Here is a 26,843-nt window from a genome sequence, read left to right as displayed (position 1 = left end):
ACCCCACCCTCTATCCCCAATAGGGGCCTCCTGTCCTGGTGGCCCAGCCTCAGTGGCACAGCCACCTGGGAGGTCACCAGGTGTGGACTGGAAGCACACGGGGCCTGGGAGGCAGAAGGTGAAGGAAGCTCTTGCCTCTGAGGCCCCTCGTGTCCGGGGGCAACGGTCGGGCCTTCCTGCGGAGGCCTCTGCTGGGACTTGGCACGGCCTTGATGGCCAACCGTGGACCCTCTTCCCCCAGGCCGGACCGTTGAACCTGGGAGAGCCAAACCAGGCCCATCGGCAAAGACCGGCCGAGCTCGGGGCGTGAGACAAGTCAGAGGCGAAGCCAAGTCCAGCATTGGTCCTGGATGGTCGTGTTGGGGACGGGCAGTGGGGGGGGTTGGGGGGCAGCTAAACATTGGCTTTCAGGCAGATTTATGGGCAGCTAATGGGAGTTCCTCTCTTTTTGGTGCTTCTCCTCAGGGGCATTTTCTCTCCACACACTGCTTCCCTCCCTCCTCGTATTCCTGCTTGGAAATCCACATCTGCTGGAAGGTGCCCTGCGGAGAGAGAGCTCGGCATGAGAACGTTCAGTAACAGGAACAAGACAATAATCCCACAAGCGTGACCCGTACTGACGGACCAAGCCCACCCAGCCACCATATCCCCCAACCCCACCTTCCCCTCAACCTCACCCACCATCTCACCCTATCCCTCCATCCCAACCTCCCATCGTCCCGACATCTCCCTCAAACCCACAATCTCAACAGGTCCCTCAACCTAACCTACCCATCCTCTCCCCAGATCACTCAACCCCACCTCACCCACCCACCCTCTCCCTATATCCCCCAATCCCACCTACTTACCCACCCACCCTCTCCCCATATCCCCCAACCCCACCTCACCCACCCTCCCCACCGTCTCCCTCAATCCCACCATCTCACCGTATCCCTCAATCCACCTTCTTCCCATATCCCTCTCCCATCCTACCCCAATCCCACCTACCCACCCATCCTCTCCCTATATCCCCCAATCCCACCTACCTACCCACCCACCCTCTCCCCATATCCCCCAACCCCACCTATCCACCCTCCCCACCATCTCCCTCAACCGTTGAATGCCAATGTATAGCCCCGTCGGAGTAGACCCAGGATAGAATATACAGCACGATACGAGCATATATAAATCAGTTATTTAGATTTGCTTCCGATTACTCCGTTTTACAACATTCAGTCTCAGACCCCGGAGCTGCACGGGTTAGATCACACATGCGCGTTTTTCAAGCCCTGTGATAGGACGTTAAATTCGGGCAGTTGACAGAGCGACTCACCAGAGAGGCGAGGATCGAGCCACCAATCCAGGGGCTGAACCGTCGCTCCACTGTGCTGTTATTGGCTATCAGCTTCAACCGCATGCTCTGATTGGAGAAGAGGAAACGGGAAACACAAGGGAAAATGAGTCGTAATTCACAAGGTCTGTCCCATTCACTCTGCATTTGCTTCATGGGTTCTTGGCTTAAGAATTCATAGCAACACATTGCTATTAAGAACTAGTTGGTTTATTAGCAAAGGTTTAGCAATCACACGACACATTACCAGTTCATCCACCGGGCTCACAACCACCTGCCCCATCATGGATCCCCCGAACTCAACTGGCCGGGGTTTTATTGAGTCTTGTGAACATCGCGTGACTGGCTAAGCCACTCCCAACTCAACAGCTCTACCAACCCGTGAGCATCCATTACACTGATCCTCTCTGTCCCATTCACACACTGACTCTCTCTGTCAGTGTCAGCTGTGGCTCAGTGGGCAGCACACACACCTCTGAGTCAGAAGGTTGTGGGTTCAAGTCCCACTCCAGAGACTTGAGCACATAAATCCAGGCCGACACTCCCAGTGCAGTGCTGAGGGAGCGCCGCACTGTCGGAGGGGCAGTACTGAGGGAGCGCCGCACTGTCAGAGGGGCAGTACTGAGGGAGCGCCGCACTGTCAGAGGGGCAGTGCTGAGGGAGTGCCGCACTGTCGGAGGGGCGGTGCTGAGGGAACGCCACACTGTTGGAGGGGCAGTACTGAGGGAGCGCCGCACTGTCAGAGAGGCAGTACTGAGGGAGCGCCGCACTGTCAGAGGGGCAGTACTGAGGGAGCGCCGCACTGTCGGAGGGGCAGTACTGAGGGAGCGTCGCACTGTCAGAGGGACAGTACTGAGGGAGCGCCGCACTGTCGGAGGGTCAGTACTGAGGGAACGCCGCACTGTCGGAGGGGCAGTACTGAGGGAACGCCGCACTGTCGGAGGTGCCGTCTTTCGGATGAGACATTAAACCGAGGCCCCGTCTGCTCTCTCAGGTGGATTTAAAAGATCCTGCGGCACTATTTCAGAGAAGAGCAGGGGAGTTCTCCCCAGTGTCCTGGGGCCAATATTTATCCCTCAACCAACATAACAAAAAAAACAGATTATCTGGGTAATCATTACATGGCTGTGTGTGGGAGCTTGCTGCGCGCAAATTGGCTGCCGCGTTTCCCACATTACAGCCGTGACTACACTCCAAAAGTAGTTCATTGGCTGTAAAGTGCTTTTGGTGGTCGTGAAAGGCGCGATAGAAATGCAGGTCTTTATATAAATGCAAGTTGTTGTTGTATTCTCCCCCTGTTTGGGGGGGGCGCGACGATGAGCTGCAGTGCCACTCTGCGCCTTGCGATGGCGCCAAGGAGCACAATCTGCAGGGGGTGCCGCAGAGCCACCGATGGGGCACGGCTGGTACTGCGGCCGATGCCTACCATTGGGGAAAAAATGGGAATCGCTGGGGCATGCACCATGGGCAGGAGGCCCAGCGACCAGCCTGGATTACGTGCTCGGGTCTTGGGGCGGAGGTGCTGGCAGAGAGCCTCTGTACCCGTGTACCGTATCGCGACGTGCATAAAAATTCTCCAGTCTTCCAGTTAGTCGTGACTGCTTCCTCTCTGCATCCTGCTCGAGGAATGCTAACGCCTCGCGGATCAATGGGTGGGATTTTCGGCTGGAGGCTTTATCGGGCGGTAATGGCAGTGTGGCGATAAACAACATAAGAAATAGGAGCAGGGGTCGGCCATTCGGCCCCTCGAGCCTGCTCCGCCATTCAATAAATCATGGCTGATCCGATCATGGACTCAGCTCCACTTCCCCGCCCGCTCCCCATAACCCTTCACTCCCTCATCGCTCAAAAATCTGTCTATCTCCGCCTTAAATATATTCAATGGCCCAGCCTCCACAGCTCTCTGAGGCAGAGAATTCCACAGATTTACAACCCTCAGAGAGAAGACATTTCTCCTCATCCTTGCCCCTTATTCTAAGACCATGCCCCCTAGTTCTAGTCTCCCCCCATCAGTGGAAACATCCTCTCTGCATCCACCTTGTCAAGCCCCCCTCATTATCTTATAAGTTGCGATAAGATCACCTCTCATTCTTCTGAATTCCAATGAGTAGAGGCCCAACCTGCTCAACCTTTCCTCATAAGTCAACCCCCTCATCCCCGGAATCAACCGAGTGAACCTTCTCTGAACAGCCTCCAAAGCAAGTATATCCCTTCCTTAAATAAGGAGACCAAAACTGTTAGATGTGGTCCTTACGGCTAAAGGGATCAAGGGGTATGGAGAGAAAGCAGGAAAGGGGTACTGAAGTTAAATGATCAGCCATGATCATATTGAATGGCGGTGCAGGCTCGAAGGGCCGAATGGCCTACTCCTGCCCCTATTTTCTATGTTTCTATGTTTCTACGCAGTACTCCAGGTGTGGCCTCACCAATACCCTGTACAGTTGTAGCAGGACTTCCCTGCTTTTATACTCCATCCCCCTTTGCAATAAAGGCCAAGATTCCATTGACCTTCCTGATCACTTGCTGTACCTGCATGCTAACTTTTTGTGTTCCATGCACAAGGACCCGCAGTTTTGCGGCAGGAATTGGTTTCCGTCTGCGGCCACAAAATTCTCTAGCTGGGCCCTGAGTGTGGGGCTGGGGGGGGGGGGCTAAGGGGGACGTTCCACACCCCTCTCTCTGGCGCTAGTCCGGCTGAGCGACTGAATATCCCTGAGCTAAACAGCTGCCCTAAGTGAGGCTTCCGTGATACCTCGCGCAGCCCACACACAGATAAACCGCAGAAATAAGACAAGAGAAAAAAAAAGGCCAATCGCACACTTACCCGAGGTAGACGTTCCGTCCCTCGTCGCCGGCCTGGACAACTCGGACTGCTGCGCTTTCCCAGGCCGTCCCACCAGGGGGCGCCGTGAGACCACGGGTCAGCGCAAAACGAATTTCAGGATCGGGACGCTAACTAGGGGGACGTTGCACTCCGGCTCGACGCTCCCGCAAAACCGGCAACAAATTCCCCCCCCCCCACTGCAACGGGACGCTGGGGCGCTAATCGTTTCCAGACCCGTTACCGCCTCTCCGGGGCGCGAGTAGAGGCGTAAGCCAAACGGAAATCCAAGCCAAAGTGTTCAGAGGGATTTCGGGGCTCGAGTACAGGAAACGCAGAGAATTAGCGTGCAGGTACAACAAGTAATTAGGAAGGCCAATTGGCCTTTATTGCAAAGGGGTTGGCGTACGAGAGTAAGGAACTCTTGCTACATCTGTACAGGGCTCCGATAAGACCACACCTGGAGTGCTGGGCAGAGTTTTGGTCTCCTTATCTGAGGAAGGACATACTTGCCTTAAACTCCCCCCCGAACGGCACTGTGGGAGCACCTTCACCACACGGACTGCAGCGGTTCAAGAAGGCCATATTTCCATATTCACGAAAGGATATACTTGCTTTGGAGGCAGTTCAGAGAAGGTTCACCAGGTTGATTGCGGAGATGAGGGGGTTGACTTATGAGGAAAGGTTGAGGAAGTTGGGCCTCTACTCATTGGAATTCAGAAGAATGAGAGGTGATCTTATCGAAACGTACAAGATTATGAGGGGGCTTGACAAGGTGGATGCAGAGAGGATGTTTCCACTGATGGGGGAGACTAGAACTAGGGGGCATGGTCTTAGAATAAGGGGCCGCCCATTTAAAACTGAGATGAGGAGGAATTTCTTCTCTCAGAGGGTTGTAAATCTGTGGAATTCTCTGCCTCAGAGAGCTGTGGAGGCTGGGACATTGAATATATTTAAGACAGAAATAGACAGTTTCTTAACCGATAAGGGGATAAAGGGTTATGGGGAGCGGGCGGGGAAGTGGAGCTGAGTCCATGATCAGATCAGCCATGATCGTATTAAATGGCGGAGCAGGCTCGAGGGGCCGAATGGCCTACTCCTGCTCCTATTTCTTATGTTCTTATTATTAAGGCGGTTCACCACCACCTCCTCAAGGGCAATTTGGGGATGGGCAATAAATGCTGGCTCTCAGTATTGGCCGTGGCTCAGTGGGCAGCACTCTTGCCTCGAAGTCAGAAGGTTGTGGGTTCAAGTCCCACTCCAGGGGAATCCAGGCTGACACCCCCAGTGCAGTACAGAGGGAGTGCCGCACTGTCGGAGGGGCGGTACTGAGGGAGTGCCGCACTGTCGGAGGGGCAGTACTGAGGGAGTGCCGCACTGTCGGAGGGGCAGTACTGAGGGAGCGCCGCACTGTCGGAGGGGCAGTACTGAGGGAGTGCCGCACTGTCGGAGGGGCAGTACTGAGGGAGTGCCGCACTGTCGGAGGGGCAGTACTGAGGGAGCGCCGCACTGTCGGAGGGGCAGTACTGAGGGAGTGCCGCACTGTCGGAGGGGCGGTGCTGAGGGAGTGCCGCACTGTCGGAGGGGCGGTGCTGAGGGAGCGCCGCACTGTCGGAGGGGCAGTACTGAGGGAGTGCCTCACTGTCGGAGGTGCAGTACTGAGGGAGTGCCGCACTGTCGGAGGTGCCGTCTTTCGGATGAGACATTAAACCGAGGCCCCATCTGCTCTCTCGGGTGGACGTAAAAGATCCCACGGCCACTATTTCGAAGAAGAGCAGGGGAGTTCTCCCCGGTGTCCTGTGCCCAATATTTATCCCTCAATCAACATCACTAAAACAAATTATCTGGGTCATTATCACATTGCTGTTTGTGGGAGCTTGCTGTGCGCAAGTTGGCTGTCGTGTTTCCCACATTACAACAGTGACTACACTCCAAAAAGTACTTCATTGGCTGTAAAGCGCTTTGAGACATCCGGTGGTCATGAAAGGTGCTATATAAATGCAAGTCTTTCTTTCCTTATCTGAGGAAGGATATACTTGCCTTACACGCCCTCCCTAACAGCACTGTGGGAGCACCTTCACCACACGGACTGCAGCGGTTCAAGAAGGCGGCTCACCACCACCTTCTCAAGGGGCAATAAATGCCGGCCTTGCCAGCGACGCCCACATCCCAGGAACGAATAAAAGAATCAGTGGAGAATGCCCCGCCCACTCCTGCCTTCATCATCAGAAGGGGGCGGGGCCAGCCCGCGGCAACAGAGGGTCAAAGCGCGGGCCTGCTGAAAGGGTTAATCGCCCCTCCCCCCCCCACCACCGGCGTACTCACGGGAGGGGTTTTCTGCGAGAGCTCGCGGTTCAGCCGGTCCGTGAAGCCTTGAAGCAAGGTGTTGCCCCCGGTGACGATCACGCTGCCATAGAGACCCTGCCGCGAGACAAGAACAGCACGTTACCCAGGCAACCGGCTCCCCCCCCCCACATTTACAGACGGGTGGGAAGGGGGACTAAAGAGGTTGGCACCACTCAAACATTAACAAATCACCCCGGTCCGAATGGGATGCATCCCTTGCCTCAGCTCATCCGCTGCTGAAGCCCTCACCCATGCCTTTGTTACCTCCAGACGTGACTATTCCAATGCACTCCTGGCCGGCCTCCCACATTCTACCCGACGTAAACTAGAGGTGATCCAAAACCACATCCTAACTCACACAAAGTCCCGCTCACCCATCACCCCCTGTGCCCAGTGTCCTAACTTGCACCGAGTCCCGCTCACCCATTACCCCCTGTGCCCCGTGTCCTAACTCGCACCGAGTCCCGCTCACCCATCACCCACTGTGCTCGCTGCCCCCGTGTCCTAACTCGCACCGAGTCCCGCTCACCCATTACCCCCTGTGCTCGCTGCCCCGTGTCCTAACTCGCACCGAGTCCCGCTCACCCATTACCCCCTGTGCTCGCTGCCCCGTGTCCTAACTCGCACCGAGTCCCGCTCACCCATCACCCCCTGTGCTAACTCGCACCGAGTCCCGCTCACCCATCACCCACTGTGCTCGCTGCCCCCGTGTCCTAACTCGCACCGAGTCCCGCTCACCCATCACCCCCTGTGCTAACTCGCACCGAGTCCCGCTCACCCATCACCCCCTGTGCTAACTCGCACCGAGTCCCGCTCACCCATCACCCACTGTGCTCGCTGCCCCCGTGTCCTAACTCGCACCGAGTCCCGCTCACCCATCATCCCCTGTGCCCTGTGTCCTAACTCACACCGAGTCCCGCTCACCCATTACCCCCTGTGCTCGCTGCCCCGTGTCCTAACTCGCACCGAGTCCCGCTCACCCATTACCCCCTGTGCTCGCTGCCCCGTGTCCTAACTCACACCCAGTCCCGCTCACCCATCACCCCCTGTGCTCGCTGACCTACATTGGCCACCAGTTAAGCAATGCCTCGATTTCAAAGTTCTCATCCTTGTTTACAAATCCCTCCATGGCCCTCGCCCCCCTCCCTATCTCTGTAATCTCCTCCGGCCCCACAACCCCCCCGAGATGTCTGTACTGCTCTAACTCTGCCCTCCTGACCATCCCCGATTATAATCGCTCCACCATCGGTGGCCGTGCCTTCTGTTGCCTGGGCCCCAAGCTCTGGAACTCCCTCCCTGTTGGCTGTAAAGCGCTTTGGGACATCCGGTGGTCGTGAAAGGTGCTATATAAATGCAAGTCTTTCTTTCTTGGAGCCGCGACCCATCTGACTCAGAGGCCAGAGGGCTACCCACTGAGCTACGAGTGACCCTGGTGCTGTGTGGACTATAAGTGGGTTGACTGTTGAATATTACACGGGGGAGATGTGATATCCATCATGGTCAGTCCCTCGGAATCGAGGAAGACTTGCTTCCACTCTAAAAGTGAGCTCTCAGGTGACTGAACAGTCCAATACAGGAATTACAGTCCCTGTCACAGGTGGGACAGACAGTGGTTGAAGGAAAGGGAGGGTGGGACTGGTTTGCCGCACGCTCCTTCCGCTGCCTGCGCTTGCTTTCTGCACGCTCTCGGCGACGAGACTCGAGGTGCTCAGCGCCCTCCCGGATGCTCTTCCTACCCTTAGGGCGGACTGGTCTTTGGCCCAGGGACTCCCAGGTGTCGGTGGGGATGTTGCACTTTATCAAGGAGGCTTTGAGGGTGTCCTTGTAACGTTTCCTCTGCCCACCTGGGGCTCGCTTGCCGTGAAGGAGTTCCGAGTGGAGCGCTTGCTTTGGGAGTCTCGTGTCGGGGCATGCGGACAATGTGGCCCGCCCAGCGGAGCTGGTCGAGTGTGGTCAGTGCTTCAATGCTGGGGATGTTGGCCTGGTCGAGGACGCTAACGTTGGTGCGTCTGTCCTCCCAGGGGATTTGTGGGATCTTGCGGAGACATCGTTGGTGGTATTTCTCCAGCGACTTGAGGTGTCTGCTGTACATGGTCCATGTCTCTGAGCCATACAGGAGGGCAGGTATTACTACAGCCCTGTAGACCATGAGCTTGGTGGCAGATTTGAGGGCCTGGTCTTTGAACACTCTTTTCCTCAGGCGGCCGAAGGCTGCACTGGCGCACTGGAGGCGGTGTTGAATCTCCTCATCAATGTCTGCTTTTGTTGATAAGAGGCTCCCGAGATATGGGAAATGGTCCACGTTGTCCAGGGCCGCGCCGTGGATCTTGATGACTGGGGGGCAGTGCTGTGCGGCGAGGACAGGCTGGTGGAGGACCTTTGTCTTACGGATGTTTAACGTAAGGCCCATGCTTTTGTACGCCTCGGTGAAGAAACATGGAAATATAGAAAGTAGGTGCAGGAGTAGGCCATTCGGCCCTTCGAGCCTGCACCACCATTCAATATGATCATGGCTGATCATTCACCTCAGTACTTCATTCCTGCTTTCTCTCCATACCCCTTGATCCCTTTAGCCGTAAGGGCCACATCTAACTCCCTTTTGAATATATCTAACGAACTGGCCTCAACAACTTTCTGCGGTAGAGAATTTCACAGGTTCACAATTCTCTGAGTGAAGAAGTTTCTCCTCATCTCAGTCCTAAATGGCTTAACCCTTACCCTTAGACTGTGACCCCTGGTTCTGGACTTCCCCAACATCGGGAACATTCTTCCTGCATCTAACCTGTCCAATCCCGTCAGAATTTTATATGTTTCTATGAGATCCCGTCTCATTCTTCTAAATTCCACTGAATATAAGCCTAGTCGATCCAGTCTTTCTTCATATGTCAGTCTTGTCACCCCGGGAATCAGTCTGGTGAACCTTTGCTGCACTCCCTCAATAACAAAAACTTCCTTCCTCAGATTAGGAGACCAAAACTGAACACAATATTCAAGGTGAGGCCTCACTAAGGCCCTGTACAACTGCAGTAAGACCTCCCTGCTCCTATACTCAAATCCTCTCGCTATGAAGACCAACATGCCATTTGCTTTCTTCACCGCCTGCTGTACCTGCATGCCAACTTTCAATGACTGATGTACCATGACACCCAGGTCTCCCCTTTTCCTAATCTGTCACCATTCAGATAATAAGCTTCCTGTTTTTGCCACCAAAGTGGATAACCTCACATTTATCCACATTATACTGCATCTGCCATGCATTTGTCCACTCACCTAACCTGTCCAAGTCCCCCTGCAGCCTCCTAGCATCCTCCTCACAGCTCACACCGCCACCCAGCTTAGTGTCATCTGCAAACTTGGAGATATTACATTCAATTCCTTCGTCTAAATCATTGTATATTGTAAATAGCTGGGGTCCCAGCACTGAGCCCTGCGGTACCCCACTAGTCACTGCCTGCCATTCTGAAAAGGACCCGTTTAGTCCCACTCTTTGCTTCCTGTCTGCCAACCAGTTCTCTATCCACGTCAGTATATTACCCCCAATACCATATTCTTTGATTTTGCACACCAATCTCTTGTGTGGACTAAGTCAAAAGCCTTTTGAAAGTCCAAATACACCACATCGACTGATTCTCCCTTGTCCACTCTACTAGTTACATCCTCAAAAAAACTCTAGAAGATTTGTCAAGCATGATTTCCCTTTCACAAATCCATGCCAATCCGGTCACTGCTTTCCAACTGCGCTGTGATTACAGCCTCTGTATGTGCGCAGATGCAGGTGTGTATTGTGTTGGGCTGCTCCCGTCACAGAGCCGATCAGACAATTTACTTTCTGGTCCTGTCGATTTGCCACGTGGCACAGTGGCACAGCCAATGGGATGCTGTGTCTGTTAAAGCTCATGCACGGGATGTGGGCGTCGCAAGGCCAGCGTTTACTGCCCGTTCCCAATTGAGTGGCTGGTCCATTTCAGAGGGCAGTTAGGAGCCAATTTACCTTGCTGTGGTTCTGGAGTCACACATATTGGCCAGACCGGTAGATTTCCTTGCCTGAAGGACAGTGAGCTAGACTTCCCCCAACGCCCTCACTGCCCAGGAAACACCGCTCATTAACGCCTGCGAAACATTCCACTAATGCGGGAAGTAAAACCGCCCGGCTTTTTATCTCAATTTATTCAATGAACTGAATTTAAATCCCCCCCCGGGGTGTGGGACTTCAACTCGGATCTCCCCATCGTCAGTCCGGGCCGCTGGATTCCGAGTCCAGCAACGTTGGCTGCTTCGCTACCTGTTGGAGTAAATAGAGCTTGCTGGGAAATCAGACAAGTGGTAGTAGGGGGAGGGGGGGAAAATCCCCAGTTGCACAACTAGGGACGAGGTCACACTCTCGCATAAACCATTTAACCGTATAATCATATACAGGCGTCACGTAAACAGACAAAGGTGGTGGTAGTTATATGACTCATGGGTCAGGCGATTTCTTATCAACAATGAGATTTTCTCTACAATAATGAGATTTTCTACACTTGTTTACTTCAATGTATAAACGATCGTGCTCCGCTCTGCTTAAACGAGAAGTCGGCTGCTGTGACAGCGCAGTCCACGGCATCTCTCCCAGAGCGCTCTGTTTAATAAACCGTTTATGATTCGCAAAGCTCACTCCGTATTCCGGGGAATAAGCTATTTCGCCAACACTACCGAACCAACTCCCAACCACCCCCGCAACACGCCAGGGGCATGCCCAGCCAACGCACTCACCGGTCGGATGTCGATGTCACACATGCCGATGCTGGTGGTGACAACATGACTGACACCCAGCATCGTGTTCCCCGACAAACCCTGCAAGCAAAGCCACAGGCAGGTTAAAACACAGGCAACTACAACAACAACCTGTATTTATATAGCGCCTTTAACGTAGCGAAACGCCCCAAGGCGCTTCACAGGAGCGTTATGAGATTTAAAAATTTGAACACCGAACCATATCAGGAGAAATTAGGGCAGGTGACCAAAAGCTGGGTCAAAGAGGTCGGTTTTAAGGAGCGACTTGAAGGAGGAAAGAGAGGTAGAGAGGTTTAGGGAGGGAGTTCCAGAGCTTGGGGCCCAGGCAACAGAAGGCACGGCCACCGATGGTTGAGTGATTATAATCAGGGATGCTCAAGAGGGCAGAATCACGGGGGATTGTGGGGCTGGAGGAGATTACAGAGATAGGGAGGGACGAGGGCCATGGAGGGATTTGTAAACAAGGAAGAGAATTTTGAAATCGAGGCATTGCTTAACCGGGAGCCAATGTAGGTCAGCGAGCACAGGGGGTGATGGGTGAGCGGGACTCGGTGCGAGTTAGGACACGGGGCAACGAGCACAGAGGGTGATGGGTGAGCGAGACTCGGTGCGAGTTAGGACACGGGGCAGCGAGCACAGGGGGTGATGGGTGAGCAGGACTCGGTGCGAGTTAGGACACGGGGCAGTGAGCACAGAGGGTGATGTGTGAGCGGGACTCGGTGCGAGTAGGATTCGGTGCGAGTTAGGACACGGGGCAGCGAGCACAGAGGGTGATGGGTGAGTGGGACTCGGTGCGAGTTAGGACACGGGGCAGCGAGCACAGGGGGTGATGGGTGAGCGGGACTGGGTGCGAGTTAGGACACAGGACAGCGAGCACAGAGGGTGATGGGTGAGCGGGACTCGGTGTGAGTCAGGACACGGGGTCAGCGAGCACAGGGGGTGATGGGTGAGCGGGACTGGGTGCGAGTTAGGACACGGGGCAGCGAGCACAGAGGGTGATGGGTGTGTGGGACTGGGTGCGAGTTAGGACACGGGGTCAGCGAGCACAGGGGGTGATGGGTGAGCGGGACTGGGTGCGAGTTAGGACACGGGGCAGCGAGCACAGAGGGTGATGGGTGTGCGGGACTGGGTGCGAGTTAGGACACGGGGCAGCCGAGTTTTAGATCACCTCTAGTTTCCGTCGAGTAGAATGTGGGTGACCGGCTAGGCGTGCGTTGGAATAGTCTAGAGGCAACAAATGCATGGAGTTTAGAAGAATGAGAGGTGATCTTATTGAAACGTGTAAAATTCTGAGGGGGCTTGACAGGGTAGATGCAGAGAGGATGTTTCCCCTCGTGGGGGAATCTAGAACTTGGGGGCATAGTTTCAGAATAAGGGGCCGCTCATTTAAAACTGAGATGAGGAGGAATTTCTTCTCTCAGAGGGTCGTAAATCTGTGGAATTCCCTGCCCCAGAGAGCTGTGGAGGCTGGGTCATTGAATATATTTAAGGTGGAAATAGACAGATTTTTGAACGATAAGGGAGTGAAGGGTTATGGGGAGCGGGCGGGGAAGTGGAGCTGAGTCCATGATCGGATCAGCCATGATCGTATTAAATGGCGGAGCAGGCTCGAGGGGCCGAATGGCCGACTCCTGTTCCTATTTCTTATGTTCTTACGGATGAGGGCTTCAGCAGCGGATGAGCTGAGGCAAGGGGCGGAGACGGGCGATGTTACGGAGGTGGAAATAGGCAGTCTTAGTTATGCTGCGGATATTCAGGGTCAAATATGACCCCACAGTTGATGTTGAGTGTTACACGGTAGAACGCTCCCCCGTCCTTTCAAAACACTCCATCCTCTGGGTCTACCATGAGCACTGCCAGGGGAGATCTTCTGATAAATAATTATAAGTAGCGGAGCGGGTTGAGTGTGGTCAGTGCTTCGATGCTGGGGATGTTGGCCTGGTCGAGGACGCCAACGTTGGTGCGTCTGTCCTCCCGGGGGATTTGTCGGATCGTGCGGAGACATCGTTGGTGGTATTTCCCCAGCGACTTGAAGAAATCTCCAGCATCGAAGCACTGATCACACTCGACCAGCTCCGTTGGGCGGGCTACATCGTCCGCATGCCTGACACGAGACTCCCAAAGCAAGCGCTCTACTCGGAACTCCAACACGGCAAGCGAGTCCCAGGTGGGCAGAGGAAACGTTTCAAGGACACCCTCAAATCATCATCACCATCATTAGGCAGTCCCTCGGAGTCGAGGAAGACTCGCTTCCACTCTAAAAGTGAGTTCTCAGGTGACTGAACAGTCCAATACAGGAATTACAGTCCCTGTCACAGGTGGGACAGACAGTGGTTGAGGGAAAGGGTGGGTGGGACTGGTTTGCCGCGCGCTCCTTCCGCTGCCTGCGCTTGCTTTCTGCACGCTCTCGGCAATGAGACTCGAGGTGCTCAGCGCCCTCCCGGATGCACTTCCTCCACTTAGGGCGGACTGGTCTTTGGCCAGGGACATAGAAAATAGGTGCAGGAGTAGGCCATTCGGCCCTTCTAGCCTGCACCGCCATTCAATGAGTTCATGGCTGAACATTCAACTTCAGTACCCCATTCCTGCTTTCTCGCCATACCCCTTGATCCCCCGAGTAGTAAGGACCTCATCTAACTCCTTTTTGAATATATTTAGTGAATTGGCCTCAACAACTTTCTGTGGTAGAGAATTCCACAGGTTCACCACTCTCTGGGTGAAGAAGTTCCTCCGCATCTCGGTCCTAAATGGCTTACCCCTTATCCTTAGACTGTGACCCCTGGTTCTGGACTTCCCCAACATTGGGAACATTCTTCCTGCATCTAACCTGTCTAACCCCGTCAGAATTTTATATGTTTCTATGAGGTCCCCTCTCATTCTTCTGAACTCCAGTGAATACAAGCCCAGTTGATCTAGTCTTTCTTGATAGGTCAGTCCCGCCATCCTGGGAATCAGTCTGGTGAACCTTCGCTGCACTCCCTCAATAGCAAGAATGTCCTTCCTCAGGTTAGGAGACCAAAACTGTACACAATACTCCAGGTGTGGCCTCACCAATGCCCTGCACAACTGTAGCAACACCTCCCTGCCCCTGTACTCAAATCCCCTTGCTATGAAGGCCAACATGCCATTTGCTTTCTTAACCGCCTGCTGCACCTGCATGCCAACCTTCAATGACTGATGTACCACGACACCTAGGTCTCTTTGCACCTCCCCTTTTCCTAATCCCAGGTGTCGGTGGGGATGTTGCACTTTATCAGGGAGGCTTTGAGGGTGGTCCCTGTAACCTTTCCTCTGCCCACCCGGGGCTCGCTTGCCATGTAGGAGTTCCGAGTAGAGCGCTTGCTTTGGGAGTCTCGTGTCAGGCATGCGGACAGTGTGGCCCGCCCAGCGGAGCTGGTCGAGTGTGGTCAGTGCTTCGATGCTGGGGATGTTGGCCTGGTCGAGGACGCTAACGTTGGTGCGTCTGTCCTCCCGGGGGATTTGCAGGATCTTGCGGAGACATTGTTGGTGGTATTTCTCCAGCGATTTGAGGTGTCTGCTGTACATGGTCCATGTCTATGAGCCATACAGAAAGCCTCCTTGATAAAACACAACATCCCCACCGACACCTGGGAGTACCCTGGGCCAAAGACCAGTCCGCCCTAAGTGGAGGAAGTGCATCCGGGAGGGCGCTGAGCACCTCGAGTCTCGTGGCCGAGAGCGTGCAGAAAGCAAGCGCAGGCAGCGGAAGGAGCGCGCGGCAAACCAGTCCCACCCACCCTTCCCTCCGACCACTGTCTGTCCCACCTGTGACAGAGAGACTGTAATTCCTGTATTGGACTGTTCAGCCGCCTGAGAACTCACATTGAGAGTGGAAGCGAGTCTTCCTCGATTCCGAGGGCCTGCCGATGATGATGGCGATGATAAGTAGCGGGAGCATGATGGGTGCCCGCCTCCGGCTCAAAGCCCGCCACGGCGCTGGGGCCTCGTACTCCCGTCGCTCGGCAACGGTGGGATTCTGCTTGGCATCGAAGTAGGCCGAATCCCTGCACGGGCCGGACAGGGAGGCGGCAGTGAGCAAGCAGGGGCCCAGCGCAACCCTCGTGAGCCCCCCCCCCCGCCCCAACCCCGTTACCTTGACGTTGGAGGGGTCGAACAGGCCCTCTGGAATGCGCAGCCTCTCGGCACCATAGTCGCAGTTATAGCCGTTGGGCATCTCGTAATGGATGGTGGGCATTTGGGCAGCGACCCTGGGGGCGAATGGAGAGAAGCACAGGGGCAGGTAAAGAGGCAGGAGATGTTAACACCAACCCACAGGGGATGCACTTATATGCCGGGCCCGTCTTCTAGTGCAATGTATTTGCTTCATGGGATCTTTGCTTAAGAATTCACCGCAACACATCGCTACTAAGAACTAGTTAGTTTCTTAACAAAGGTTTAACAATCACACGACACATTGCCGGTTCATCCACCGGGCTCACAACTGCATACCTCATCGTTGGGTGACCGAGACCCAACTAGCCGGGGTTTTATTGAGCCTTGTGAACATCACGTGACTGGCGAAGCCACTCCCGCTCAACAGCTCGACAACTATTTTAACATAACTTTAAATCAAGTGCGCCCTCTTGATAAGGGACCACATATTTACAAATCAAACTATAAAAGGAAACTTTGCTCAAATTAGAACTTGGTTGCCGGGGGCGACGATGCACTCCAGTCCCTCCGGCGCCCGCCTCCTCGCGGAAGGCCGCGAGCGTACCGGTGGACACCGCGTGCTCCATCTCCAGGGACACCCTGGCTCGGATGTAACCGCGGAAGAGAGGCGGGCAGTCGGGGCTGAACGACCCCCTCGACCGCCCGCTGCCTGGACCGGCTGATGGCCCCCTTGGCCATGCCCAGGAGCAGTCCTACGAGGAGGCCCTCGGACCTGCCCTGCTCCCCTCCGCACAGGGTGCCCAAAGATCAGGAGCGTGTGGGACTGAAGTGCAACCAGGATTTGAGGAGCAGTCCCTTCAAGTATTGGAAGAGGGGCTGCAACCTCACACACTGCACATACACACATGGAACATGGACTCCTCCAGACCGCAGAAATTGCAGGCGATGCAACAACTCTGCAAACCTGTGCGCATACACACAGGTTCATACGTTACACCTAGGTCAGGCCTGCCTCCCAGGCCCGTGCCCCAAACCCGTCTGCTAGGTCCTTATCACAGGCCACTGATAGGCCCGAAAGTTCCCAATTGTCAAATTGTAACCTCCTATTTAAAGCAGTACCTTGGTTAAAGCCAAAAAAAAAATCCAATTATTCATTAATTCAACAAATTCACGGAACCTCCCGTCCTCCAGAACCCTCGGGACCTGGCCTGTTCCGGATAAGGGATTTTTTCCGGACGAGGGGTGGTCACATTAAATTGGATGGTACAGGTACTGAGCAAGGGGATATGGGGGCTGGCTGGCTTGGGGCTGGGGGTGCGGCAGAGAGATCGTGGGGAGGGGGAAGAGGGGGCGGTGGATCACGGGGTCAGGCCAGCGATTGCAGGAGTCGGCAGCGAGAAAGGGCTTCAATTTGTTCATGTCGGAGTTCTGCGCATGCGCCACCCGGTGGCCGGGAGTGGTTCCGGACGAGGGGTGGTTCCGGATAAGGGAGTTCTGGATAAGGGAGTTCTGGATAAGGGAGTTCTGGATAAGGGAGGTTTAACCTGTACTCTAATTCGTCACTGGCTCCTCACACTCGGGCCTGTCTCTCAGGCACATCCCCCAGGCCCATATCCTCGGCCTCTCACAAGCCCGTTTCCCATACCCATTCCCCAGGCTTGTCCCATGCCCACCTCCTCGGCTCATCCTCCAGGTCCGTCCCACAGCTCCGTCTCCCAGGCCCCTTTCTCATCCGCTTCCCATCCTCATCTATCAGGCTCGTCTTCATCTCCTATCACACTATTGTGTCCCGCCTATTGTGTGGCTCAGTGGGCAGCACTCTCTTTCGCCAGAAGGTCGTGGGTTCAAGTCCCACTCCAGGAACATGAGCGCATAATCCAGGCTGGCACTCCCAGTGCAGTGCTGAGGGAGCCCCGCACTGTCGGAGGGGCAGTGCCGAGGGAGCCCCGCACTGTCGGAGGGGCAGTGCCGAGGGAGCCCCGCACTGTCGGAGGGGCAGTGCCGAGGGAGCCCCGCACTGTCGGAGGGGCAGTGCCGAGGGAGCGCCGCACTGTCGGAGGGGCAGTGCCGAGGGAGCGCCGCACTGTCGGAGGGGCAGTGCGGAGGGGGCGCCGCACTGTCAGAGGAGCAGTGCTGAGGGAGCCCTGCACTGTCGGAGGGGCCGTCTTTCGGATGAGACGTTAAACCTGGGCCCCGTCTGCCCTCTCGGGTGGATGTAAAAAATCCCATGGCCACTTTTTCGAACAAGAGCAGGGGAGTTCTCCCCGGTGTCCTGGGGCCAATATTTATCCCTCAATCAACATAACAAAAAAGCAGATGATCTGGTCATTATCATTTTGCTGTGTGTGGGAGCTTGCTGTGCGCAAATTGGCTGCCGCGTTTCCCACATTACAAGAGTGACTGCACTCCAAAAGTACTTCATTGGCTGTAAAGCTCTTTAAGACTTTAAAACTCTTTCAGGTGGTTGTGAAAGGCGCTATATAAATGCAAATCTTTATTTCTCCCTTCTTGTCCCAGCCTCGCTCACGTGAGCCGCCTCTTGCTGGCGAATGGGTCGCTGTGGTGGGATCCTTTCTCTTTGTGCTGCCCCCTCCCCCAATACTGACCCCTCCCCCAGTACTGCCCTGTTCCCCCAATACTGCCCCCTCCCCGCAATACTGCCCCCTCCCCGCAATACTGCCCCCTCCCCCCCGACACTGCCCCGTTCCCCCCCGACACTGCCCCGCCCCCCCCCGACACTGCCCCGTTCCCCCCCGACACTGCCCCGTTCCCCCCCGACACTGCCCCGCCCCCCCCCCGACACTGCCCCGTTCTCCCCGACACTGCCCCGTTCCCCCCGACACTGCCCCGTTCCCCCCCCGACACTGCCCCGTTCCCCCCCGACACTGCCCCGCTCCCCCCCGACACTGCCCCGCTCCCCCCCCGACACTGCCCCGTTCCCCCCCGACACTGCCCCGTTCCCCCCCGACACTGCCCCGTTCCCCCCCCCGACACTGCCCCGTTCCCCCCCCCGACACTGCCCCGTTCCCCCCCCCGACACTGCCCCGCTCCCCCCCCGACACTGCCCCGCTCCCCCCCCGACACTGCCCCGTTCCCCCCCCCGACACTGCCCCGTTCCCCCCCCCGACACTGCCCCGCTCCCCCCCCGACACTGCCCCGTTCCCCCCCCCGACACTGCCCCGTTCCCCCCCCCGACACTGCCCCGTTCCCCCCCCCCGACACTGCCCCGCTCCCCCCCGACACTGCCCCGTTCCCCCCCCCCGACACTGCCCTGTTCCCCCCCGACACTGCCCCGTTCCCCCCGACACTGCCCCGTTCCCCCCCGACACTGCCCTGTTCCCCCCCGACACTGCCCCGTTCCCCCCGACACTGCCCCGTTCCCCCCCCGACACTGCCCCGTTCCCCCCGACACTGCCCCGTTCCCCCCCGACACTGCCCTGTTCCCCCCCGACACTGCCCCGTTCCCCCCGACACTGCCCCGTTCCCCCCCGACACTGCCCTGTTCCCCCCCGACACTGCCCCGTTCCCCCCCGACACTGCCCCGTTCCCCCCGACACTGCCCCGTTCCCCCCCCCGACACTGCCCCGTTCCCCCCCGACACTGCCCCGTTCCCCCCGACACTGCCCCGCTCCCCCCCCGACACTGCCCCGCTCCCCCCCGACACTGCCCCGTTCCCCCCCGACACTGCCCCGTTCCCCCCCGACACTGCCCCGCTCCCCCCCGACACTGCCCCGTTCCCCCCCCGACACTGCCCCGTTCCCCCCCCCCGACACTGCCCCGTTCCCCCCCGACACTGCCCCGTTCCCCCCCCCGACACTGCCCCGTTCCCCCCCCGACACTGCCCCGTTACTCCCCCGACACTGCCCCGTTCCCCTCCCGACACTGCCCCGTTCCCCCCCCGACACTGCCCCGTTCCCCCCCCGACACTGCCCCGTTCCCCCCGACACTGCCCCGTTCCCCCCCCGACACTGCCCCGTTCCCCCCCCCGACACTGCCCCGTTCCCCCCGACACTGCCCCGTTCCCCCCCCGACACTGCCCCGTTCCCCCCGACACTGCCCCGTTCCCCCCCCCGACACTGCCCTGTTCCCCCCCGACACTGCCCCGTTCCCCCCCCCCGACACTGCCCCGTTCCCCCCCCGACACTGCCCCGTTCCCCCCGACACTGCCCCGTTCCCCCCCCCCGACACTGCCCCGTTCCCCCCCCCGACACTGCCCCGTTCCCCCCCCCCGACACTGCCCCGTTCCCCCCCCCCGACACTGCCCCGTTCCCCCCCGACACTGCCCCGTTCCCCCCCCCGACACTGCCCCGTTCCCCCCCCGACACTGCCCCGTTCCCCCCCCCCGACACTGCCCCGTTCCCCCCGACACTGCCCCGTTCCCCCCCGACACTGCCCCGTTCCCCCCCCGACACTGCCCCGTTCCCCCCGACACTGCCCCGTTCCCCCGACACTGCCCCGTTCCCCCCCGACACTGCCCCGTTCCCCCCCCGACACTGCCCCGTTCCCCCCGACACTGCCCCGTTCCCCCCCGACACTGCCCCGTTCCCCCCGACACTGCCCCGTTCCCCCCGGCACTGCCCCGTTCCCCCCGACACTGCCCCGTTCCCCCCCCGACACTGCCCCGTTCCCCCCCCGACACTGCCCCGTTCCCCCCGACACTGCCCCGTTCCCCCCGACACTGCCCCGTTCCCCCTCGACACTGCCCCGTTCCCCCCCGACACTGCCCCGTTCCCCCCCCCGACACTGCCCCGTTCCCCCCCCGACACTGCCCCGTTCCCCCCCCCGACACTGCCCCGTTCCCCCCGACACTGCCCCGTTCCCCCCCCGACACTGCCCCGTTCCCCCCCGACACTGCCCCGTTCCCCCCTGACACTGCCCCGTCCCCCCCCCGACACTGCCCCGTTCCCCCCCCGACACTGCCCCGTTCCCCCCGACACTGCCCCGTTCCCCCCCCGACACTGCCCCGTTCCCCCGACACTGCCCCGTTCCCCCCCGACACTGCCCCGTTCCCCCGACACTGCCCCGTTCCCCCCCCGACACTGCCCCGTTCCCCCCCCGACACTGCCCCGTTCCCCCCGACACTGCCCCGTTCCCCCCGACACTGCCCCGTTCCCCCCCCCCCGACACTGCCCCGTTCCCCCCCCCCCGACACTGCCCCGTTCCCCCCCCCCCGACACTGCCCCGTTCCCCCCCCCCCCCCCGACACTGCCCCGTTCCCCCCCGACACTGCCCCGTTCCCCCCCCCCGACACTGCCTCGCTCCCCCCCCCGACACTGCCCCGTTCCCCCCCCCCCGACACTGCCCCGTTCCCCCCCGACACTGCCCCGTTCCCCCCGACACTGCCCCGTTCCCCCCCCGACACTGCCCCGTTCCCCCCCGACACTGCCCCGTTCCCCCCCCCCGACACTGCCCCGTTCCCCCCCGACACTGCCCCGTTCCCCCCCCGACACTGCCCCGTTCCCCCCCCCGACACTGCCCCGTTCCCCCCGACACTGCCCCGTTCCCCCCGACACTGCCCCGTTCCCCCCGACACTGCCTCGCTCCCCCCCCGACACTGCCCCGTTCCCCCCCCCCCGACACTGCCCCGTTCCCCCCCGACACTGCCCCGTTCCCCCCGACACTGCCCCGTTCCCCCCCCCCGACACTGCCCCGTTCCCCCCCCCCGACACTGCCCCGTTCCCCCCCGACACTGCCCCGTTCCCCCCGACACTGCCCCGTTCCCCCCGACACTGCCTCGCTCCCCCCCCCGACACTGCCCCGTTCCCCCCCCCGACACTGCCCCGTTCCCCCCCGACACTGCCCCGTTCCCCCCGACACTGCCCCGTTCCCCCCGACACTGCCTCGCTCCCCCCCCCGACACTGCCCCGTTCCCCCCCCCGACACTGCCCCGTTCCCCCCCCGACACTGCCCCGTTCCCCCCGACACTGCCCCGTTCCCCCCCCGACACTGCCCGTTCCCCCCGACACTGCCCCGTTCCCCCCCCCGACACTGCCCCGCTCCCCCCCGACACTGCCCCGCTCCCCCCCCGACACTGCCCCGTTCCCCCCCCCCGACACTGCCCCGTTCCCCCCGACACTGCCCCGTTCCCCCCCGACACTGCCCCGTTCTCTCCCCCGACACTGCCCCGTTCCCCCCGACACTGCCCCGTTCCCCCCCCCCGACACTGCCCCGTTCCCCCCCCCGACACTGCCCCGTTCCCCCCCCGACACTGCCCCGTTCCCCCCGACACTGCCCCGTTCCCCCCCCGACACTGCCCCGTTCCCCCCCCCCGACACTGCCCCGTTCCCCCCTGACACTGCCCCGTTCCCCCCCCGACACTGCCCCGTTCCCCCCGACACTGCCCCGTTCCCCCCGACACTGCCCCGTTCCCCCCCGACACTGCCCCGTTCTCCCCCCGACACTGCCCCGTTCCCCCCGACACTGCCCCGTTCCCCCCCCCGACACTGCCCCGTTCCCCCGACACTGCCCCGTTCCCCCCCCGACACTGCCCCGTTCCCCCCGACACTGCCCCGTTCCCCCCCCCCGACACTGCCCGTTCTCCCCCCGACACTGCCCCGTTCCCCCCGACACTGCCCCGTTCCCCCCCCCCGACACTGCCCCGTTCCCCCCGACACTGCCCCGTTCCCCCCCCCGACACTGCCCCGTTCCCCCCCGACACTGCCCCGTTCCCTCCCCCCGACACTGCCCCGTTCCCCCCGACACTGCCCCGTTCCCCCGACACTGCCCCGTTCCCCCGACACTGCCCCGTTCCCCCCGACACTGCCCCGTTCCCCCCCCGACACTGCCCCGTTCCCCCCCCCGACACTGCCCCGTTCCCCCCCCGACACTGCCCCGTTCCCCCCGACACTGCCCCGTTCCCCCCCCGACACTGCCCCGTTCCCCCCCCCCCGACACTGCCCCGTTCCCCCCTGACACTGCCCCGTTCCCCCCGACACTGCCCCGTTCCCCCCGACACTGCCCCGTTCCCCCCCCGACACTGCCCCGTTCCCCCCGACACTGCCCCGTTCCCCCCACCCCGACACTGCCCCGTTCCCCCCCGACACTGCCCCGTTCCCCCCACCCCGACACTGCCCCGTTCCCCCCGACACTGCCCCGTTCCCCCCCGACACTGCCCCGTTCCCCCCCGACACTGCCCCGTTCCCCCCCCGACACTGCCCCGTTCCCCCCCGACACTGCCCCGTTCCCCCCGACACTGCCCCGTTCCCCCCCGACACTGCCCCGTTCCCCCCCGACACTGCCCCGTTCCCCCCCCCCGACACTGCCTCGCTCCCCCCCGACACTGCCCCGTTCCCCCCCCCCGACACTGCCTCGCTCCCCCCCCGACACTGCCCCGTTCCCCCCGACACTGCCCCGTTCCCCCCCCCCCGACACTGCCCCGTTCCCCCCCCCGACGCTGCCCCGTTCCCCCCCCCCGACACTGCCCCGTTCCCCCCCCGACACTGCCCCGTTCCTCCCCCCGACACTGCCCCGTTCCCCCCCGACACTGCCCCGTTCCCCCCCCGACACTGCCCCGTTCCCCCCGACACTGCCCCGTTCCCCCCGACACTGCCCCGTTCCCCCCGACACTGCCCCGTTCCCCCCCGACACTGCCCCGTTCCCCCCCCGACACTGCCCCGTTCCCCCCCCGACACTGCCCCGTTCCCCCCGACACTGCCCCGTTCCCCCCCGACACTGCCCCGTTCCCCCCGACACTGCCCCGTTACCCCCGACACTGCCCCGTTCCCCCCCCCGACACTGCCCCGTTCCCCCCCCGACACTGCCCCGTTCCCCCCGACACTGCCCCGTTCCCCCCCGACACTGCCCCGTTCCCCCCGACACTGCCCCGTTCCCCCCGACACTGCCCCGTTCCCCCCCCCGACACTGCCCCGTTCCCCCCCCGACACTGCCCCGTTCCCCCCCCGACACTGCCCCGTTCCCCCCCCCGACACTGCCCCGTTCCCCCCCCCCCGACACTGCCCCGTTCCCCCCGACACTGCCCCGTTCCCCCCGACACTGCCCCGTTCCCCCCCCGACACTGCCCCGTTCCCCCCCCGACACTGCCCCGTTCCCCCCGACACTGCCCCGCTCCCCCCCCCGACCACTGCCCCGCTCCCCCCCGACACTGCCCCGTTCCCCCCGACACTGCCCCGTTCCCCCGACACTGCCCCGCTCCCCCCCGACACTGCCCCGTTCCCCCCGACACTGCCCCGTTCCCCCCCCGACACTGCCCCGCTCCCCCCCGACACTGCCCCGTTCCCCCCCCGACACTGCCCCGTTTCCCCCCCGACACTGCCCCGTTCCCCCCGACACTGCCCCGTTCCCCCCCGACACTGCCCCGTTCCCCCCCGACACTGCCCCGTTCCCCCCGACACTGCCCCGTTCCCCCCGACACTGCCCCGTTCCCCCCCCCGACACTGCCCCGTTCCCCCCCGACACTGCCCCGTTCCCCCCCCCGACACTGCCCCGTTCCCCCCCGACACTGCCCCGTTCCCCCCCGACACTGCCCCGTTCCCCCCCGACACTGCCCCGCCCCCCCCCAACACTGCCCCGCCCCCCCCGACACTGCCCCGTTCCCCCCACGACACTGCCCCGTTCCCCCCCCGACACTGCCCCGTCCCCCCCCCGACACTGCCCCGTCCCCCCCCCCGACACTGCCCCGTCCCCCCCCCGACACTGCCCCGTTCCCCCCCGACACTGCCCCGTTCCCCCCCCGACACTGCCCCGTTCCCCCCCCTGACACTGCCCCGTTCCCCCCCCGACACTGCCCCGTTCCCCCCGACACTGCCCCGTTCCCCCCCGACACTGCCCCGTTCCCCCCCCGACACTGCCCCGTTCCCCCCCGACACTGCCCCGTTCCCCCCCGACACTGCCCCGTTCCCCCCCCGACACTGCCCCGTTCCCCCCGACACTGCCCCGCTCCCCCCCCGACACTGCCCCGTTCCCCCCCCCCGACACTGCCCCGCTCCCCCCCCGACACTGCCCCGTTCCCCCTCCGTTCCCCCGACACTGCCCCGTTCCCCCCCGACACTGCCCCGTTCCCCCCGACACTGCCCCGTTCCCCCCCCCCCCGACACTGCCCCGTTCCCCCCCGACACTGCCCCGTTCCCCCCCCGACACTGCCCCGTTCCCCCCCCGACACTGCCCCCGCTCCCCCCCCCGACACTGCCCCGTTCCCCCCGACACTGCCCCGTTCCCCCCGACACTGCCCCGTTCCCCCCCCCGACACTGCCCCGCTCCCCCCCCCGACACTGCCCCGTTCCCCCCCGACACTGCCCCGTTCCCCCCCCGACACTGCCCCGCTCCCCCCGACACTGCCCCGTTCCCCCCGACACTGCCCCGTTCCCCCCGACACTGCCCCGTTCCCCCCCCGACACTGCCCCGTTCCCCCCGACACTGCCCCGTTCCCCCCCGACACTGCCCCGTTCCCCCCCCCGACACTGCCCCGTTCCCCCCGACACTGCCCCGTTCCCCCCCCGACACTGCCCCGTTCCCCCCGACACTGCCCCGTTCCCCCCACGACTGCTGCCCGTTCCCCCCCGACACTGCCCCGTTCCCCCCCGACACTGCCCCGTTCCCCCCCCCGACACTGCCCCGTTCCCCCCCGACACTGCCCCGTTCCCCCCGACACTGCCCCGTTCCCCCCGACACTGCCCCGTTCCCCCCCCCGACACTGCCCCGTTCCCCCCGACACTGCCCCGTTCCCCCCCGACACTGCCCCGTTCCCCCCGACACTGCCCCGTTCCCCCCCCCCCGACACTGCCCCGTTCCCCCCCCGACACTGCCCCGTTCCCCCCCCGACACTGCCCCGTTCCCCCCCCGACACTGCCCCGTTCCCCCCGACACTGCCCCGTTCCCCCCCCCGACACTGCCCCGTTCCCCCCCGACACTGCCCCGTTCCCCCCCCGACACTGCCCCGTTCCCCCCCCCGACACTGCCCCGTTCCCCCCCGACACTGCCCCGTTCCCCCACACTGCCCGTCCCCCGACACTGCCCCGTTCCCCCCCGACACTGCCCCGTTCCCCCCCCGACACTGCCCCGTTCCCCCCCCGACACTGCCCCGTTCCCCCCCGACACTGCCCCGTTCCCCCCCGACACTGCCCCGTTTCCCCCCCCCAACACTGCCCCGTTCCCCCCCCGACACTGCCCCGTTCCCCCCCCCCGACACTGCCCCCGTTCCCCCCCGACACTGCCCCGTTCCCCCCCCCGACACTGCCCCGTTCCCCCCCCGACACTGCCCCGTTCCCCCCCCCCCCGACACTGCCCCGTTCCCCCCGACACTGCCCCGTTCCCCCCCCCGACACTGCCCCGTTCCCCCCCCCGACACTGCCCCGTTCCCCCCGACACTGCCCCGTCCCCCCGACACTGCCCCGTTCCCCCCCGACACTGCCCCGTTCCCCCCCCCCGACACTGCCCCGTTCCCCCCCGACACTGCCCCCGTTCCCCCCCGACACTGCCCCGTTCCCCCCCCCGACACTGCCCCGTTCCCCCCCGACACTGCCCCGTTCCCCCCCCGACACTGCCCCGTTCCCCCCCCGACACTGCCCCGTTCCCCCCGACACTGCCCCGTTCCCCCCCGACACTGCCCCGTTCCCCCCCCGACACTGCCCCGTTCCCCCCCCGACACTGCCCCGTTCCCCCCCGACACTGCCCCGTTCCCCCCCCGACACTGCCCCGTTCCCCCCCCGACACTGCCCCGTTCCCCCCCCCGACACTGCCCCGTTCCCCCCGACACTGCCCCGTTCCCCCCGACACTGCCCCGTTCCCCCCCCGACACTGCCCCGTTCCCCCCCGACACTGCCCCGTCTCCCCCCCGACACTGCCCCGTTCCCCCCGACACTGCCCCGTTCCCCCCGACACTGCCCCGTTCCCCCCCGACACTGCCCCGTTCCCCCCCCGACACTGCCCCGTTCCCCCCCCGACACTGCCCCGTTCCCCCCCGACACTGCCCCCGTTCCCCCCCGACACTGCCCCGTTCCCCCCCCGACACTGCCCCGTTCCCCCCCGACACTGCCCCGTTCCCCCGACACTGCCCCGTTCCCCCCCGACACTGCCCCGTTCCCCCCCGACACTGCCCCGTTCCCCCCCCGACACTGCCCCGTTCCCCCCGACACTGCCCCGTTCCCCCCCCGACACTGCCCCGTTCCCCCCGACACTGCCCCGTTTCCCCCCGACACTGCCCCGTTCCCCCCCGACACTGCCCCGTTCCCCCCCGACACTGCCCTGTTCCCCCCGGACACTGCCCCGTTCCCCCCCCGACACTGCCCCGTTCCCCCCCCGACACTGCCCCGTTCCCCCCCGACACTGCCCCGTTCCCCCCCGACACTGCCCCGTTCCCCCCGACACTGCCCCGTTCCCCCCGACACTGCCCCGTTCCCCCCCCGACACTGCCCCGTTCCCCCCGACACTGCCCCCGTTCCCCCCGACACTGCCCCGTTCCCCCCCCGACACTGCCCCGTTCCC

General features: G+C 62.2%; 1 protein-coding gene across 1 annotated transcript in view; it reads right to left on the bottom strand.

The window, feature by feature from the left end:
- Positions 1-256: 256 nt before the first annotated feature.
- Positions 257-26,843, bottom strand: part of LOC139232999 (actin-like protein 6B) — a 69,751-nt gene continuing 43,164 nt past the window's right edge. The window contains exons 10-14 of the mRNA XM_070863500.1: positions 15,385-15,499; positions 11,250-11,330; positions 6,477-6,572; positions 1,313-1,399; positions 257-542 (exon numbers count right to left, since the gene is read on the bottom strand). Of these exons, the coding sequence (XP_070719601.1) occupies positions 462-542; positions 1,313-1,399; positions 6,477-6,572; positions 11,250-11,330; positions 15,385-15,499 (460 nt within the window). The 3' untranslated portion in view covers positions 257-461. The remainder of the gene's footprint in view (positions 543-1,312; positions 1,400-6,476; positions 6,573-11,249; positions 11,331-15,384; positions 15,500-26,843) is intronic.

The sequence above is a fragment of the Pristiophorus japonicus genome, chromosome 20 (genome assembly GCF_044704955.1).
Source record: "Pristiophorus japonicus isolate sPriJap1 chromosome 20, sPriJap1.hap1, whole genome shotgun sequence".
NCBI classification, from domain to species: Eukaryota; Metazoa; Chordata; class Chondrichthyes; family Pristiophoridae; genus Pristiophorus; species Pristiophorus japonicus.
This window is presented reverse-complemented; position numbering and strand designations above follow the sequence as displayed.